At 52.1% G+C, this 18,464-nt stretch overlaps 1 protein-coding gene across 1 annotated transcript; it reads right to left on the bottom strand.

The window, feature by feature from the left end:
• Positions 1-14,244: 14,244 nt before the first annotated feature.
• LOC134432824 (zinc finger protein 3-like) lies at positions 14,245-14,791 on the bottom strand (the record flags this gene model as incomplete). Its single annotated transcript, XM_063181736.1, has 2 exons — positions 14,245-14,368; positions 14,442-14,791. Coding segments are annotated over 2 exons (474 nt in total), but the record flags the coding sequence as incomplete, so codon positions are not given.
• Positions 14,792-18,464: the final 3,673 nt, after the last annotated feature.

Raw genomic sequence — 18,464 nt, 5'->3', positions numbered from 1 at the left:
TCACAGCGGTCCCTGGGTTCCAGAAGGCTCTGCAGTGTCACAATGGTCCAAATGATTCCATGAGGCCTTGCAGTGTCACAATGGTGTCCATGGTTCCCCAGGCCCCACAATGTCACATGACTCCTCTATTCCATGAGCCCTGCAATGTCACAATGAGCCTTTGGACCCTGGGGGTTTGCAGTGTCACAATGGTCTCCTTTGGCTACACAGTCTCACAATGGATCATTGATGACATCAGGCCCTGCAATGTCACCATGGCCCTTTGGTTCCATGCAGGCCTGCAGTTTCACAAAGGTCTCTTGGTTTCACTAGGCCCCAGAGTATCACAATGATGCTTTTGGTTCTGTGCGGACCCCCAGGGTCACAATGGTCTCACTGGTTCCACAAGGCCTCACAGTATCACAATTCTGTGCTTATTCCATGGGGATTCATAGTGTCACAATGGTCTCCATGATCCCATGAGTCTCCTCAGTGTAGCAATGGTCTACTTGGTGCCATGGTGCCCCACAGTGTCACAATGGCCCCTTGGGTCCATGAGGCTGTAAACTCACTTAATAGTGTCTCCATTGTTCCATGGGGCCTTGCAATGTCACAAGTTACCTTCAGTTCCATGGAGTCTTGCAGCGTCACAATGGCCCCTTGGTTCCATCACACCCTAAAGTGTCATAATGGTCTCCACAGTTCCATGAGGCCTCGTGGTGTCACAAATGGACCCTTGGTTTGCTGGGGTCTCACAGCGACACAATGATCCCTACATTCCATAGAGCCACACAGTGTCAGTACAGGCCCCTTTGTTCCATGAAGACCAGCAATGTCACAGTGGTCTCCACGATTCTGTGAGGCCCCACAGTATCACAATGGTCCCTTGGTCTCACAGGGCCCCGCAGTGTCACACTGGTCCCTTGGTCTCACAGGGCCCCACAGTGTCACAATGGTCCCTTGGTTCCATGGCCCTCTGCTGCTGCATTCCCCCCTCCCCTTCTCAGGCTGCCCTGCCAGCTGAGAAATGCTCCTTGGGGCTCAGCCTTGGCCAACAGCCCCTGGGCTCAGCTCCTCTGCAGCTCATCACAAACACTGTCTGCTCCAGGCACTGCTGCTGCCCAGCCAGCTCCTGCTTTCTGTAGGAGCAGCCCTGGGAACTGTTTTTGTTCCCTCAGCGGCACAACATCCCTGTTCTCACATTGCCAAAGAAATCTGTTGATGCCAAGTGCAGCCAGGATGAACCATTGCTGGGACTGAAGCCCCTCTCTTGGGGCCCTACAAACACTGTCAGGACCAGAGTGACTCTTGCCAATGAACTTTGTGCTGCTGTCCCTTAATATTAAATCTAGTTTTTGCTGATCCCTTGCTGGGGATTTTTTAAGCACTCTCAAGGCCTTGTTCATAACAGGGTGGACGAGCCCTGGCCCAGGCCCTGGCCCTGGGGGACACAGGGACGCTGCCAGGGGCTCCCTGTCCCCCTCTGCCACCCCCAGGGCCCTGGCCCCCCGTCCCCATGTCAGGCTCTGGGGTCAATCTTGTAATGAATATCTCTGTTCACTAAACCCCAATATGGGCAACCATGTGATTGAGAAATATATGGGCAACTATGTGATTAAGAAATATATGGGCAACCATGTGATTAAGAAATACATAACCCAAAATAATATATCAGCTATTGCCTGTGTAGACATTACCCACGCATTGCGCAAATATTAACCATGCGAAAAGCTAAGTTTTAGGAACTAAGAAGAGCCAGCCGAGAAATAGAAATCAGCCAAACACCACCACTATATAAGGAAGGTGAGAGTTCCGAGGTCAAGAGTACAGGCTTGAGGAAGACTTTGAGCCTTTATCCAGCGACCAGCAGGGGATAGAAGAAGACCCTCTAGCAACAATTGGAGCATGTGCCAAGGGAAGAACACGTATACGGAAATGGACTAGTATAAGAAGGGGTCTTGTTAGATACTGGGTGCGGCTGTTGGTGGAGCGAAGACTACCCAGTCGCCCAGCGCTGCTTTGCTTATTACCTTTGCTTGCTATAATTAATAAATTCCAATTGGACAACTTGACTCGTTGCAGAGTTAAATTTATACCAGATCTCATTGAACATCCTCTGGGGGAGGCTGCGGGGCCGGGGGCGGAGGGACCCAGGGGGACAGGCGACCCCGCTGTGCACGAGCAGGGTTGGACTGCTCTGGGGGAAGCTGTGAGGGACCCCGGGGCAGAGTGACCTCCCCAGTGACCTCACACAGCCCCTGTGATGTCACACAGCCCCTGTGGTGTCACACAGCATCCTGTGATGACACAGAAAATGCTGATGTCAAAAAATCACAATGTGATGTCACTGTCTGTTCTGTGATGTCACAGCCTGTTTTATGATTTTACACAGCTACCCAGTGATGTCACAACCCACTCTCTGACGTCACAGAGGCACCCTCCATAATGGTAGGATCTTCTCTATGGCCTCACACCCTACTCTATGATGTCACAGCCAACTTTGTCATGTCACAACCCTCTCAGTGATGCCACAAAAGCCTCTCTGTAATGTCATTCTGCCACTCTGTAATGTCACAGCACACACTTTGACCTCAAAGCCCACTCTTTAATGTCACACAGTCATACCATGATCTCACACAACCCACTCTGTGCTGTCACACAGCCCCTTGCTGACATCACAGCTGCTCTGTGCCTCTATGACACAGCCACAGAGGTGCTGCTGTGACACAGCCCCCTCTGGGCCATCCCACCGCCCCTGCCAATGCTGAGCCCCTGTGAGCTCTCTCTGTGCCCTGCTGGTGTCCCTGAGAGGCCCCAGCAGTGCCCCAGCCCTGCTGGGCTGTGCACAGGAGCTGCTCCTGGCCAGAGCTGTCTCTCTGCAGCGCTGCCCTTGCCAGGAGCTGCCTCTGGGCCAGGAGCCCGGCCCAGCTCAGTAGCACAGACACAGCTCAGGGACTTTAATCACCCTCTGGGGCTTTGGTGCTCTTTGCATCAGACCCAGTCCCTCAGAGAGGGCTCAAAAGTTTTTTCAAGAACTCAAAGTGAGATTGAAACACTGAAGATTCTTGTTCTTTAAAAAGATCCTTGTGAGGCACAAGACTGACAAAGTGTCCCCAGGTTCCAGTTAGAGCAGAACACTGGAAGCAGTGGTGACAGCTGGGGATGAACAAGGGAAAGGTGTCTCTGGTACTAAGCAAAGCTGGATGTGTTTCAGGAATGCAAAGGGGCCAAGGCCTGAGCCCCAGCCCCTGACCAGGCAGATCCTGTCCCTCCCTACTTGCTTAGGGCTCTTCCTGGGATGGGCACTGGCATGTGGGGATGTGCAATGCCAAGGGCAGGACCATGAGGCGGCCCCTGCCAGGCTGCTGAGCAGGGACAAGGAGGCAATGAGGCCCCAGCCCTGCAAGGGTCACTTGTCTCCTGCTCCTGCCTCAGGCCCAGGCCCAGGAGCCATGGTCAAAGTGCCGCCCAAGTTGGCTCTGGCAGGGCTGTCTTGCAGCTGCTGCCCATCCCTGTGCCCTGTGCAGCCCAGGCTGTCCTACGGTGTCCCTGCCCTGCGCCTCTGTCCCTGCAGGCTGTCGGCATCCCCTGACTGCCCCACCTGGCTGGGCCCTTTCTGTGCTGACAGCTCTGCCTCCTGCCTGCCTCTGCCTCACCACGCAAAGCCTTGGCCTTGATATCAAAAGGATTAATTCAATTTTTACTGTGCCTGTGAACTTTTAGCACAGGAACAAGGCATGCAGGGGCTGCTTTCCCAGCAAGGATGGTTGGAAGAGAAGACATCTGTCTCAAAAATGTAGCGACAGAAAATCGAAGGACTGAATCTGGGAACCTAGGGTGGGTTTTATGGAAGTGAGTAAATTGTAATACACACTTGCTGATGCTGGTAGAATAACATGTCCACATAAGGTTAGAAGTTATCCCTCACTAGATCTCAGGCCTGAATAAATGATCCCTTCTTAAAAAGCAAATTAGTGTTAACGGGTCTTATTCTGATATTTTGGAGATTTGGTGATGGCGAGGCCTCACAGAACAAGGAGTCAACTGTGACACTGAGCAAACTCATGGAACAAAGGGTCCATTATGACACAGCAGAACCCCATGGAACCAAAATCCATTTTGGCACATTGGTGCCACATGGAAGCAATGGTCCATTGTGATACTGCAGATCCAAGGAGACCATTGTGACCCTGAGAAACCTCTTGGAACCAAGGGGCCATTGTGACACAGCACGACCTGGTGGAACCATGGCTCCGTTGTTAAACTGCAGAACCTCACGGAACCAAGGTGACTGTGTTCTACTGCGTAACCTCATGGAACAAAGGGTCCATGGTGACACTGCAGAACCAAGGAGACTGCTGCTGGCAGTGTGACAGCTCATGGAACCACACATCCCTTGTGACACAGCAAGGCCTCATGGAACCAAGGGTCCCTTGTTAAACTGTGTGGCCTCATGGAACCATGAGCCATTGTTACACAGTGTGGCCATATGGAACCAAGGGGCCACTGTGACACTGCGGATCCAAGGAGACCATTGGGACTGAGGAACCTCATGAAACCAAGAATCCATTGTTCCACTGTGGGGCCCTGTGGAAACAAGGGGAGTATAGGGACATTGTGGGGCCTTATGGAATAATGGAGACTGTTCTGTCACTTTGGGACCCACTGGAACCAAGGGGCCTGTAGAGCATGGCAGGGCCTGGTGGAATCAAGGGGACTGCAGGGAACACTGTGGGTGTCCATGGGATGAAGGGTCCATTCTGACACCGTGGGACCAGGGATACCATTGTGAAACTCTTGGGCATCATGGAACCAAAGGTCTATTGTGACACAGCAGGGTCTCATGGAACCATGGAGGCCATTTTATACTTGGAGGCCTTGTGGAACCAAAGGGCCATTGTGGCACTTCAGAGCCTTGTGAAGCCAAGAGGACTATAGTGACACTGTGGGGCTCCATGAAACCAATGGTCTGTGGTGACACTGCAAGGCCTTAGGGAATCATGGAGACCATTCTGACACTACAAGGCCTCATGGAAGCAAGAAACCATTGTGAGACTGTGGGGTCTTGGCAGGCCAAGGGGCAGTTGTCACACTGTGCGGCACCATGGAACCAAGGAGTTCATTGTGACACTCCAGGGCCCCATGGAAAGAAGGATTCATGGAAAAGTGCAGGACCCCATGGAACCAAAGGTCCATTGGGACATTGCGGGGCCTCATGGAATCCTGGAAGCCATGATGACATTTGGAGGACTTTTTGAATCAAGGGGCTCTGCAGGGCCTCATGGAACCAAGGAGACCCTTCTGACATTGTGAGGCCCCATGGAACCAAGGGTCCACTGTGATACTGCAGCACCAAGGAGACCCCTGTGACACTGCCAGCCCTCATGGAAGCCAGGGAGCATTGTGACACAGGGGACCTCATGGAACCAAAGGAGCATTGTGACACAGCAAAGCCTCATGGAACCAAGGGCACAATAGTGACACTGTGGGGCTCCAAGGGACCAAGGGGGGATTCTTAAAGTGCAGAATCAATGAGACCATTGTGACACTATGAGGCATCAAGGAACCAAAGGCCATTTTTACACAGGAGGATGTCATGGAACCTTGGAGGCCATTTTCACACTTTGAGGCCTTGATAAACCAAAGGGCCATTGTGGCACTTTGTGTCTCCATGCAACCAAGGAGTCCGATGTGACACTATGAGGCCCTGTTGGGCCAAAGGACAATTGTCACACTGTGTGGCACCATGGAACCGAGAGACCATTGTGACACTACAGGGCCCCATGGACCTAAGGATTCTTGGAACAATGTGGGACTCATGGAATCAAAGGTCCATTGTGACTTTGCGGGGCCTCAAGGAATTAAGGGAGGACAATTGTGATACTGTGGGGCACCATGGGACAAAGGGGCCATTGTGATACAGGTGGGCCTCATGGAACCATGGGAGACCATTATGACACACGGGGCCTCATGGAAACAAAGGAGCATTGTGACACAGCAAGGCCTCAATGAATCAAGGGGAGACAATAGTGACACTGTGGGGCTCTATGGGACAAAGGGGCCATTCTGACACCGGCTCAGGGAGTCATGGGTCCATAGTGACACAGCAAGGCCTTATGGAACCAAGGACACCATTGTGACATCATGGAAACTCATGGAACCAAGCGTCCATTGTTAGAGTCCAGAACCAAGGAGACCATTGTGACAGTACAGAACCTCAAGGGACCAAGATTCCATTGTTATGCAGTGGAACCAAGGAACCACTGTGACACAGCAGGGCCACATTGGTCCATGGAGATACTGCGGATCCAAGGAGACCATGGTGATGCAGTGGAACTTTGTGGAACCAAGGGGCCATTGTGAAACTGTGGGGGGCCCGTGGAAGCAAATATTCATGGTGACACAGCGGGGCTGCTTGTGACCAATTGTCCATTGTGACACTGCAGATCCAAGAGACCAGGGTGACATTGTGGCAGTTGATGGAACCAAGGGGCTGTTGTGACACACCAAGGCCTGGTAGAACCAAGGAGAGCATTGTGGCAGTGCAGAACCAAGGAGGCCATTTTGACAGTTTGGAACCCAGTGGAACCAACGGTCCATTGTTATACAGAGGGGCCTCATGGAACCAAGGGGCCATTGTGAAACTGTGGGGCATAATGGAGTCAAGGACACCACTCATACTGAAATCCCCTGGATAGACACTTCTGAACACAGTTTTGAGTATTTGAAAGCAGGTGTTCTTTATTACAGCATGGTGGTCACTTGGGCCGTCCTTCCTCCATTGGAGTGCACTGAGCATTGAATGAACAGAGTTTTTATAACACACACTGATTATGTATCCATTAGCTATCCCCACTTCCTTTGTGTTTATTTTACATAGTTGCACCCCTTATCACAAATCCTTTCATGGTTCTTTGGGTTTTGTCTTCAACATCCAGTGTCCTTTTGAGGTGGCTGTTCCTCGACCCCTCCTTTTGAGTAAGGGCAATATTATTGTTCTGCATAACTTCTGTTTTGTCAGCCTTGCAGAGCTGAGCTGGCATCCTGCTTGCATTTCTTGGGACTTCTGTTTGCCAAAGGTACATCCTCAATTAGTTTCTCCAAGGCTGGGCTGTTCTGTTCTACTGTCCTTGACAAGAATAAATGTTGTTCTGTTCTCCTGTTCCTGTCTCAGTGCTCGCCCCACATGAGGTGTCTGCAACTCCCCCAACCTATGGGCCTGGGGTGGGCAAGTGTTCCTGGGGAACAGGGATGGGACAGCTGGGCTGGACTGACCCAAGGGATGTTCCATTCCATGTCACACCATGATCAGCAATCAACTGAGAGAAGCAGGGGGACAAGGGAAATAAGGGATTAATTTTTTTTTCAGACATTTTTCTTTCCAAACAGCACCAACACATGGAGAATCCTCTCCTGCCACAAGGTGGTTAAACATTTTCTGATGATAGGAGATTTCCTGTGAATTTGCTTATCTTCTGTTTATGGCTTTTTCTTTTTGAGGTTGGTTTGTTTGTAGGGTTTTTGTGTTGTTGAAGGTGGGTCTTGCTTTGGTTTTTTGATTGGGTTTGTGAGTTTTTTTGGTCAGGCTTGGGTTTTTCCCTATTGAACTGCCTTTTTTTCTGATGCACAAGTTTTTTCTGCCCTTTCTTGGGGCTTACTTGGCGCCTGATGGCAAGATAAATTTACCCAACTCAGTCATCTTGCCCAATTACGTTTTGCAGTCACCATTAACTAGATGAGTTGAGTCACAGTCACACATCAGTTCAGTCCCTGCAATTTGGCAGCATCCACAAAGGAATTGAAAGTACATTTCACGGCACTGTAGAGACAATAGAAATATTCCACAGTGGTGGCCAAGGGCTGGTCACTGAGGGATGTCACCAGGGCATGGCTGCCAAGAGGACTCTGTATCATGGATGATATTTGACCCTCATTGTTTAGCCAAATTCCCACCCAGCCCACGTTCCACTCCATCAGCCCAGGTCTCTCCAGTCTGGCTCTGAGGAGACCACAGCAGACCCTGTCCCAGGCCTGGCTGAACTCTGGGCACACAACATCCCCTCCTTTTCCCTCCCACATGGGTTCTGCAGTCTCTGCCCTGTCCTGCCAGTGCCTGGAATGGCTGCAGGAGGATTTGCCACATCCCCTTCCCTGCTGAGCCTGAGCAGGCTGTGACTCTCCCAGTCCCCCTCCCTGCCCTGTTTGCAGACTGGTTCCATGTCTGCCCTTCCCAAGTGCCCAGGACCCTCTGGGATGGCTCTGGCCTTTCCAAGGGGTTTGAGAGAGGTCCCACAGTGACACTGCCCAGCCTTCCCAACAGCCCTGACACCAAAGGCCTTTTCAACCTCCCTCAGTTCCAGGTCAGTGCCCAGAACACAGCACAGTCCTGTCAGGTCCTTGGGCTGGTTCAGAAGGGAGGCAGCTCTGATTTCTCCCCACAGACCCTCACTCTATCCAATGTCTATCTATGCAGTCCATGGTGGCCCTGAGCATTTTTTCCTGGAGCCTCCCTGCCTGGGATATTTCTCTCTGTGCAGTCCTCACCACAACACCACAAAGAATTCAGGTGTTCACCCAGAGGACGTTACTCTCAGAGTGAAGTGGCCTCAAGGCCCTGTTTGTGCCACTGGAACTGTGCCAGCCCCAGGTGCTGCTGATGGTGTTTGTGCTCACTGGGGTTCCTCTCTCCCCCCACACACGATGCACTGCTGAGATCTCCTCAGCACAGAGCAAACATGGCCTGCTGGCCTGGTCACTTGGTGTCCCTCCGTGCAGGGACAAACAACCTCCTGCAGGTGGGGAGAGGCCAGTGCTGGCAATGGTGGTTGCAGGGGCTGGTGTGGGACAATTGCCCTGGCCCACCTTCCCAGGCTGCCCCAGAACAAAGACACAGCCCAGGCCCTGCTCTGCTGCTGCCTCAGGTCCATACCAGGAGCTCTGGCTGTGTCAGGACACTGCTGTGAGCCCCCCCCTGCACACTCCGACCCTGCCCCAGGCCCTGGGCTTTGCTGTGCCAGGGCATTCCTGGAGCACATTGCTGACAGCAGCTCTGGAGGGGAGCAAAGCCTCCCTGCCCTGCCCTCAGGAGATGCCCTTTGGTGCTGGAGCTGCTGTGCTGGAGCCCAGCTGTGTCCCAGCAGTGCCCACGGCCTGGCCCTGCCTGTGGCCACAGCAGGGACACGCAGCAGGACAGTGACCAAGCTGCCAGAGCACTCTGGCCTTACAGCCACAGCAGGGCTGGCAAGGACAGGGTGCAGTTGGGCAGAGCAGATGTGGGAAGAGCCAGGGCCATTATCCCTGGCTGTGCTGCTGTGCTGGGAGGCTCTACCCTGCAGCCCTGCTCACAGGCACTGCCCCTGCAGGGAAAGAGAAGGGCTCAGGAAGAATTCCGGGCACACAGGTCAGGGCAAGCACTTGTTTTTATTTAAATCTCAAGGGAAAAAGCCTCTTGCAAGTCTTCATATTTCAAAAGAAGGTAGATGTTAATGTAGAAATGCTAAGTGCACTACTGCAGTATTTTGTAAAAAACATACCAACAATAGAAAAAAGTTACCAAATAAAAACAGAGACATAGGGGAAAAAAGGATGAGATTCTAAAGAGTTACATTCTGAAGGCTCTGCATCAGAAAATGGTTCTGAAATGCTTCTGAAAATACAGTACAATCAATTTTCTCAGAGCCTCCTTGAGCTCCTGGTTCCTCAGGCTGTAGATGAGTGGGTTCAGGGCCGGAGGCACCACTGAGTACAGAAGTGACAGGGCCAGATCCACAGATGGGGAGGAGATGGAGGGTGGCTTCAGGTAGGAAAAAAACCCAGTGCTGAGAAACAGGGAGAGCACGGCCAGGTGAGGGAGGCAGGTGGAAAAGGCTTTGTGCCGTCCCTGCTCAGAGGGGATCCTCAGCACAGCCCTGAAGATCTGCACATAGGAGAAAACAATGAAAACAAAACAAGCAAAGAATAGAAGAGCACTTAGCACAAGAAGCCCACGTTCCCTGAGGTAGGATTTGTAGCAGGAAAGCTTGAGGATCTGTGGGATTTCACAGAAGAACTGGCCCAGGGCATTGCCACGGCACAGGGGCAGGGAAAATGTATTGGCTGTGTGCAGCAGAGAATAGAGAAAGGCACTGGCCCAGGCAGCTGCTGCCATGTGGGCACAAGCTCTGCTGCCCACGAGGGTCCCGTAGTGCAGGGGTTTGCAGATGGACACGTAGCGGTCGTAGCACATGACGGTCAGCAGATAAAACTCTGCTCCAATGAAGAACGTAAAGAAAAAGAGCTGAGCAGCACATCCAGTGTAGGAGATGTTCCTGGTGTCCCAGAGGGAATTGTGCATAGCTTTGGGGACAGTGGTGCAGATGGAGCCCAGGTCACTGAGGGCCAGGTTGAGCAGGAAGAAGAACATGGGTGTGTGCAGGTGGTGGCCGCAGGCTACGGCGCTGATGATGAGGCCGTTGCCCAGGAGGGCAGCCAGGAGGATGCCCAGCAAGAGGCAGAAGTGTAGGAGCTGCAGCTGCCGCGTGTCTGCCAATGCCAGCAGGAGGAAGTGCCTGATGGAGCTGCTGTTGGACATTCCTTAACTCTGGGCATTGTGGACTGTAGAAACAAGACATTGAAAAGCTGAGACCAAGCTCTTGGAATCAACCCTCTAGGGTTATTTTAGGAATTCCCTCAAAACTACTTCTCTACCTGTGGGGAAACTTCACTCAATATGTTTATTCTTGAGCTTGGGTTTATGCTCCTGATTTACTGATTCATCTTAAGCACTGCTCTCAGCCTGAACCCTGGGGAAGCCCACAGGGAAAACAGGGCTCACTCAGCCCCATTGCAGTCAGACTTGCTGGTCCCCACACAGGTGCACTTTGCCCATTCCACCTCCCTCTAGTTCAGGGTGATCCAACATAAACTGAGCTTGAAAAATTAAGTAGAGCTTTTAAAGACTCCAGTTTAAAAGTCAATTTCTCTAAGCCCTTCTCTCTTTCCCTACAGAGCTGGACAGGGAGGGATGCCAAGGGTTGGTCTGGCTCTCTGCTGCCTCGAGTTGTGCCTACTGCGAGCTGTTTCTCTCTATCCAAGCCCTGTCCCTGCCAGTGCTGCCAGAGCCCAGCCCAGCTCTGGGGGCTCAGCTCTGCCCTGCAGACCCCTCTCAGCACAGGGCACTGCCCAGGGCCATCTCCCTGGCTGCAGGGCCTTAAGGGCAGGGCAGACAAACAGAGATGCTGCAAGCCAAGGGTGCTGCTGCTGCTGTCTATAGGGAGAGGAGGCTGAGGAGGCACTTTCTGAGGGAGATCTGAGGCCCATCTGCTGATGGCCAGGGTGACAGTGCAGGAGTCTCAGTGACACAGCCAAAGATGACAGCCCCTTTCCCTTCCCTTCAGGAGAAAGCTGAGACCAGCCCTGGCCATGCAGCACCATCTCCAGAGCAGGAGGAATCTGCCCTGATGGGGGTGGCTCCTTCCACCTCCAACTTCTCCCCTGCAGCATCCATGGGGAGCTGCCAGGCAGGCTGAGAGCTGCCCCTGGCAGGTGGCACATGCCCTGGTCTGGCCAAGAGCCCTGAGGGCTGCAGGAGCTGCTCTGCAGGACAGCCCTGGGCAGCCCTGGCTGAAGCCCCAGCTTCACCCCCTGCAGCCATCCCTGGCAGCCGGAGCCGTCCTGCCCTGTCCCTTTGACAGTGCCCAGGGCAGCCCCGCCCTGCAGCACATCCTCCTCCTCCTGCTCCTGTGCCACAGAGAAATGGGGAGAGTCCTCCTGACACATCCCCCAGGCTGTGGGGTGTGCTGGCTTCAGGAGATCCCTCTAGGAGCACAGGGGACATTGCCCTGCACCCACACACTCACCATGCACAGGGCTGTGAAGATCTTTCCCCAAGTGAAGTCTCAGCTCAATGTCTTCCCAATCCTGATTGCCTTCAGCCTGTCTCTGCCTGGCTCCTGTCCCCTCAGTGCCTGCAGGCAGAGCCCTCAGCCCTGCTGGGCTGGGAGAGGAGCTGGCCCTGGCGAGAGCTGTTCCTTTAAAGCTCAGCAGCACAGACACAGCACAAGGACTTTAATGAACCTCTTGGGACTTTGGTGTTGTTTACATCAGACTCAGTCCCTGAGAGAGTGCTCAAAAACTTCTCAAGAACTCAAAATTAAATTGAAACTCTGAAATTTCTTGAAGATTTAATGGTTCCCACTGAGGAATGCGACTGAGAAAGTGTCCCCAAGTTCCAGTTAGACCAGAACCCTGGAGGCAGTGATCACAGTTTGCCTTCCCGTGTTTTTGTTGGAAAGCAATCACTGTGCTTGGTCTCCATGGAACCATGCCAGGAGCAGCTGCTGAGCTCAGAAGCCATTGCAGCCCCTGCCCTGCCCCAGAGCCCCTTGGCAGGGTGGGCTCCTGCCCTGGCTCTGTGTGCCAGGAGCCGGCAGCGCTGGGTGCAGGGAGCCCAGGGAGGGCACAGAAACGCTGGGTGAGAAATGCTGGGGCACAGCGAGATGGGCGAGTGCAGCCCGCCAGGGCAGAGGAGCAGCACGCACAGGGGGCACAGCCTGCAGGACAGATGGCCAAGGGGAGAAAACAACAAACTGCTCAGGAGGGTGGAGAACAAACTTTTAGTTGCAAACTTCAGAGAATGAGGTACTTGGGAAATCTTAAACAGCATTGAATTATAGTAAAGCACTTCATATAGCACTGACTTAGCAAACTCTAACCTGTCCAATTGCAAGTTAACCAAATTTTGAGAAGAGGAAGTCAGGAGAAGAGAGAGAGGGAGAGAGAGATCCACACTCAGCCTTGGATCTCAGCTGCTGTGAGCTCTGGGGCCGTGGGACATGTCAGTGTAACACCCGTGTCACAGCCTGACCTGCTCTTGTCCCTCTCCCAGGTGGGGTTTTCAGGGTGCCAGGGGCTTGGCAGCCACTTTGGGGCTGGGCCAGAGGCTGCAGTGGCTGGGGTGGGGCAGTGACCACCCCATCTTTGCAGAACTCTCCCTACCCCCAAACACAGACTGGAGATGTCTGGGGCCATTCATCATTTCTCTGCTCTCCAGCACTGAGGCAACGGACTCTGGATACAGCTCTGAGCTTGTGCCCAAGACAACCACCCCTGGCAATGGGGCTCCATGGAGCTGCTCTCAGGAAAGACCCCCAAGAGGTGGGGAGTGCCCCAAAACTGCCTCAGAAACATGAGAGACCTCAAAATCTCATCAGAAATGTGGATTTTTAAAAAACTCACTCAGTAATGGGCTCCCCATCACTTCATCATACCCAAACTTTGGCTGTCTCATTTCAGACCCCAATCCACCTCCCCAGTCCCTACCCCAACTCATCCCACTACTCCTGGACATCAACACCCCCTTCCCAAGACATATTTCCCCCATTTTCCACCTCTCAAACACCACTCCACCCATCCAGCCCCACCCAATGCCCATCTCAACCCTCCTGATTTGAAGCCATCTTTGCTCAATCCCCTTCCAACCCCATTCCATACCAAAGAGCAGTGGAATCAAGGAATTTTGGGGTGGGATTGAGTAGTTTTCAGTGGCATTGAGGTGACAGATTGAACCCTTGTCGAAGGAAGGGGACCTGGACACCAGGTGGTTCATCACAGGTCCGTTTATTGAAGAAAGCATCAAACATTTATACAGAAAATAATAAACTTATGAATATTCTGCAAGCCAAGCAATCTATTGGTTAAACTATACCATGAACTCTTCCTCATTCCTTAGGGGTTACATCTGTCTTTTCTCATGTCTCTTTCACTATTTGTTATTATACTACTGCTAGGCCCAAGGACACACTATCTCACAGGTGCAGGACTTGGAATGAACCACGGCTTTGTACTGTTCCAGTTTCTAGCAGCTAAATTCCCAACATCCCCTCTTGTCTCTTTGAGTGCCAAGAAAAGGGAAACGAGTACACCAAATACCCCCCAAAATGCCAAATTCTCCCAATTATTTCCCTGAATCTCAGATTCCCCTGAAACACAAGCAAAAAGTGAGGCTTTATATGCCTTTGATGAATTTATTGATTTTTACCCCAATTTCCTCTGGTTTAAAGGGATGAAGATGAATGCAAAGAAAATTAGGGCCAAAATAAAAGAATAACCAGCCCAGTGTCTTCCCAACATGGATCCCAGGGAATGTGGATCGCCAGGGCTCTGACCAATGTGGGTCCTCCCATGGGGGATGAAGCTGGAGCAGTGCATGAAGCTCCTCCTGCAGTTGGGGCACTCACAGGGCTGCCCTTACTGGTGACTCTGTTGGTGTCGGGTAAAGAACGAGCGGTCTGAGAAGCTCTGCCCACACTGGGGACACTCGTAGGGCCTCTCCCTGTTGTGGATGCGCCGGTGCCTGATGAGGGTAAAGTTGTGCTTGAAGCCCTTCCCGCAGTCAGGGCAGCGGAAAGGCCTCTCCTCTGTGTGAATGCGCTGGTGCAGGAGGAGATTGGAGCTGGTCTGAAACTTCTTCCCACTCATAGGGCCTCTCCCCAGTGTGGATGTGCTGGTGCCTAACAAGGTGGGAGCTGCACTTGAACCCCTTCCCGCATTCAGGGCAGGTGAAGGGCATCTCCTCAGTGTGAATCTGCTGGTGGCAGAGGAGGTCAGAGCTGGTGTGAAACCTCTTCTGACACTGGGGACACTCGTAGGGCCTCTCTCCAGTGTGGGTGTGTTGGTGGGTGACAAGGACGGAGCTGCAGCTGAAGCCCTTCCCACATTCCCCACACTCGTAGGGCCATTCCCCGATGTGGATCATGTGGTGGCTGATGAGGTGGTTGCTCTGCATGAAGCTCTTCCCACACTCCAAGCACTTGTAGGGCTTCTCCCCATTGTGAATCTGATCATGGGCCACCAGCTCTGAGCTCTGGCTGAAGCTCTGTCCACCTTCTTGGCTCAGGGTGGGTCTTTCCTTCTCAGAGAACCCTGGGCTGGGTTTGGAGCCCATCCTCCTGTGGGATCTCTGGAACTTTTCCTCCCCATTGGAATTCTGCACTGTGGCACTGCTCAAAACAGCCTCTTCCACGAGGTTCTGGTGCAGGGATTTGTCCTCCCTGGTCTCCATCCTCAGCTCCTTCTCTGGGGTAGGAAGGACAAGGAGAGGAATGGATTTGCCTCCATGCCACAGGCAAGGGGAAGGAGATCCCCCCCGTGCATCCCCAGCAGGATGGCGTTGGCAGCAGGGTTGTCCTGCAGCCGGGGGCTATGTTGGGCTGGGAGATGGAGCAGGAGAGAGGGGGAAAGGGGCACTGACTTCCTCCTCACCTGCCTGGGTGTCCCAGGGCATCTTCCTCTTCCTTGTAGCCTTCTCCTCCTCCATTCAGCCAAGGTTTGGGAATGGGAAATCCTGGTTTGGGAAAAACATGGTGTGAATCCCTTGGATTGGGAATTCCTCCCAACCAAATCCATCTCCAGAAGTCATCTGGTGTCCATAAAAACTTCCAAAAATCAAGAAAAAAAAAAAAAACCACCAGGAGTGTCCCATTTCCAGTCTCATCCCTCTGGGTTTCTGGTGGTTCCCCTCCTCAGGAATGCTGGGAATCCCATGGGTCCTGGGGATCCCTCTCTCCAGGGTCCTGCTTAGTGATGCTGGGGGAATTTCAGGGTGCCCCTCTTCAGCGTCCCCCCACTCCAGCCACTTGGAGGTCCTCTGTCTTCCCACCACCCTGTCCTGGATTTGGGCAAATTTGGGAGAAAACCTCCAAAAGGGTTTTCTCTAAAAAGCAAATTCAAGCAGCCACTCCCCCAACCAGATCAGGAAATGATTTCCTCAGAGAAAATGGGAAAAAAACCTGTTTATTTAACAGGCAAAGTATTCATCAGCAAAAAAAATGAACAATATTAAACAATAAAACCTCTTGCTGCTCCAAAAGAGATGACAAACTCAGAAAGTCCCTCTGTGGGCAGTAGCTCAGCTCAGTCTCTTATCAGTCCCTCTGGCACTGGAAATGCCACAGCCCAGGCTCAGCCTAGTGGGCCACAGGTGCAAGCTGCTGGTGCGGTCGGGGTGTTCAGTGCAGAGCAGGTTTAAACAACTCCAAAGAAAAAGAAAAACCACAGTCTAGGGAACTTCTCTGCCTCAAGTGATCTAAAAACTAACTAAAAGCAAAGGAGAGATCTTTCCTGCTGTCTGTCTGTCAGCAGACAACTGATACCTTAGGTTTTAAGTTTTTCTATTGTGTTTTGGTGTGCAGCTTTTAGCTGTATATTAAGTGCTACTAATATCTTTTCACAGAGTGGTGAAGACAAAACAATCCTGTTCTAGCTGGAGACTCAAGGACAAGCTCTTCAAACTTCAGGCCCAAAGCATAAACAACATGAAAAGAGGAGGGCAGGCAAGCAAGCAAGGAAGACAAAACTTCATAATTTGAAGCTATTGAAGCTATTAACTGGGCAGTTAACTCCTATATATAAATGTACTAAAATTTACAAAAATGTGAGATCTCGTGACCAAGCCCTCTTTTGCTCCCATCTCAGAGACATCCAGGCAGAGCCACATCTGTGGCTCCAGTACTCCCAGGGTGTGACCTTTGAAGGCACTACAATAAATATCTAATTTACTCCACTTAACTCCGTCTGGCCTCTATTCCATCTCCTTAAGGCATCACAACACTCCAGGAGCCGGAATGTGGAGGAGTGAGTGCAGTATCTGAAAACAAACTGCAGCTTCTTCCTCCTGCCCTTCACTCTCAGAGCCAGCCTTCAAGGTGCAGAACTCATTTCTGGGCTAAACGGACTGATGGGGTATGAGCATCATGAAGCCACCCCAGGACACGCCCCTGTCAGGGTCAGGGGTCCCATCCCCGCCTCATCTCCGGGCTGCCGGGGGTCCCTCAGCTCTGGTATCGCCCCTTCCCCTCTCCCCGCCCCAGGGGTCCCCCGTTCCACAGCCTTGGCTCTCAAGGGGATCCCCAAAACCAATGTCCTGCCCCGTTTGTACCAGGCCATCCCCACATGGACCCCCCGGGACCCCCCTGAGGGGTGATCGCGGCTCCTCTTGCCCCGAAAAAGCTCCTCTTAGGCAGCCCGGAGATATCCAGGGCTCGAGTCCGGGTTCTGCTGGCTCCGAACACTCACCAAAAAAATCCTCCTGGAGACCCCTGGCTGGAGTTATTTGGGAATTTAGCTACTTGAGCTGGGCTTCTTCTGGGACTTTCAGCAGCCTTGTGTTCCTCACCTTGGAGTGAATGAACCTTGTCAGTCTGGCTGGTATCATTTGCTCCCTTTCCTCCAGTGATTTTAACAAACTTTTCAAGGAAGGACAAGAAAATATTTTCTTTTTCATTGGCCATCCAAAAAAGCCATTTTCCTCATAAGTTCTCCCATAAGTTCCCCAGGATGAAGGAGGGACTGTGTCCAAGTTTCCAAGAGTTCTTCCAGAAAGAACCACAATCTCCTCAGAGGAAGGAACCATGCTGTTGTCAAAGGCACTTGGGGTCAAAGAACAGTGCCTGAACTCACTGTGCCAAAATATTGTTGCAATATGGTTAAGAATACTGGTAGAGAGATGCCTCTGCCCCAATTAAGGTGCTAACGAGACCAAATCCAAAGTAGATTTTATTAAACAGTAAATGTGAAGTAGAGAGAGATATCGAAAAAAGGGAAAAGGAGGGGAGAGCAAGGGAGTGACAGGGACAGAGTGGAGCAGGGCAAGTGTGACATTGTCCCCCGTGTGTGTGTTGCCATCCCACGGTGGGGGTTTTACAGCTGAGCCAGTTTGGGTAAGGGGGGTGGTGTTCACCCCCTGAGCAGTGATTACCCCACTGTTTCAGGGTGCAGTGTAAGATGTAACCAAATGCATGTTTTCAATCCCCATCTTCATCAACTGTTAGAAACAGGTGGGGCAGTGTTCTTTATCTCTTCCATGACTCAGCCCTGATAACGCCCTCCAGGGGAGATATCTTCTGTGAATGGGCCATTGAGTGTCACTGCAGGACTGATAAAATTCCATCATCCCATTGTGGGATGCTCTGCCCAGGGGGAGGATCCAAGCATTCCTACCTGGATATAAGCTGAGGTATGAAAGACCAGGAGCTGCTTGCCTACTGGATTCCCAGAGGACAAGATCTCCATAACCAGCACTGGACCTTCAGAGGAAGACCAGACCCTTCTACAGGATCACTGCTTTGACAGAATCACGTTTATCACTCCAACAGGACTGCACCCACCATTTAATGGGACTGCTGCCACCACCCTGACCAACAGGGTGTCATGTTATATCCTGACTCTGTCAGTTTAAGGCAGTGTTTCTGTATCATTGCCTTGGTCCTAATTTTCTTATTAAATTGTAATTCTGACATAGACTTTCCCTCATGTTTGCCGTCAAACCAGTACAAAACTCAATGTGCTCATCCCTTGTTTTCCTCCCAAAATAAAATTTCCCATTCCCAAACCTTCACCTGATGGAGGAGAAAGCTGCGAGGAAGAGGAAGATGCCCTGGGACACCCAGGCAGGTGAGGAGGAAGTCAGTGCTCCTGTCCCCCTGTCTCCTGCTCCATATTCCAGCCCA

This window comes from Melospiza melodia (assembly GCF_035770615.1).
Source record: "Melospiza melodia melodia isolate bMelMel2 chromosome 7 unlocalized genomic scaffold, bMelMel2.pri SUPER_7_unloc_1, whole genome shotgun sequence".
Lineage (NCBI taxonomy): Eukaryota > Metazoa > Chordata > Aves > Passeriformes > Passerellidae > Melospiza > Melospiza melodia.
Note: the sequence above shows the minus strand (reverse complement) of the source record. Positions and strands in the feature narration are given on the sequence as shown.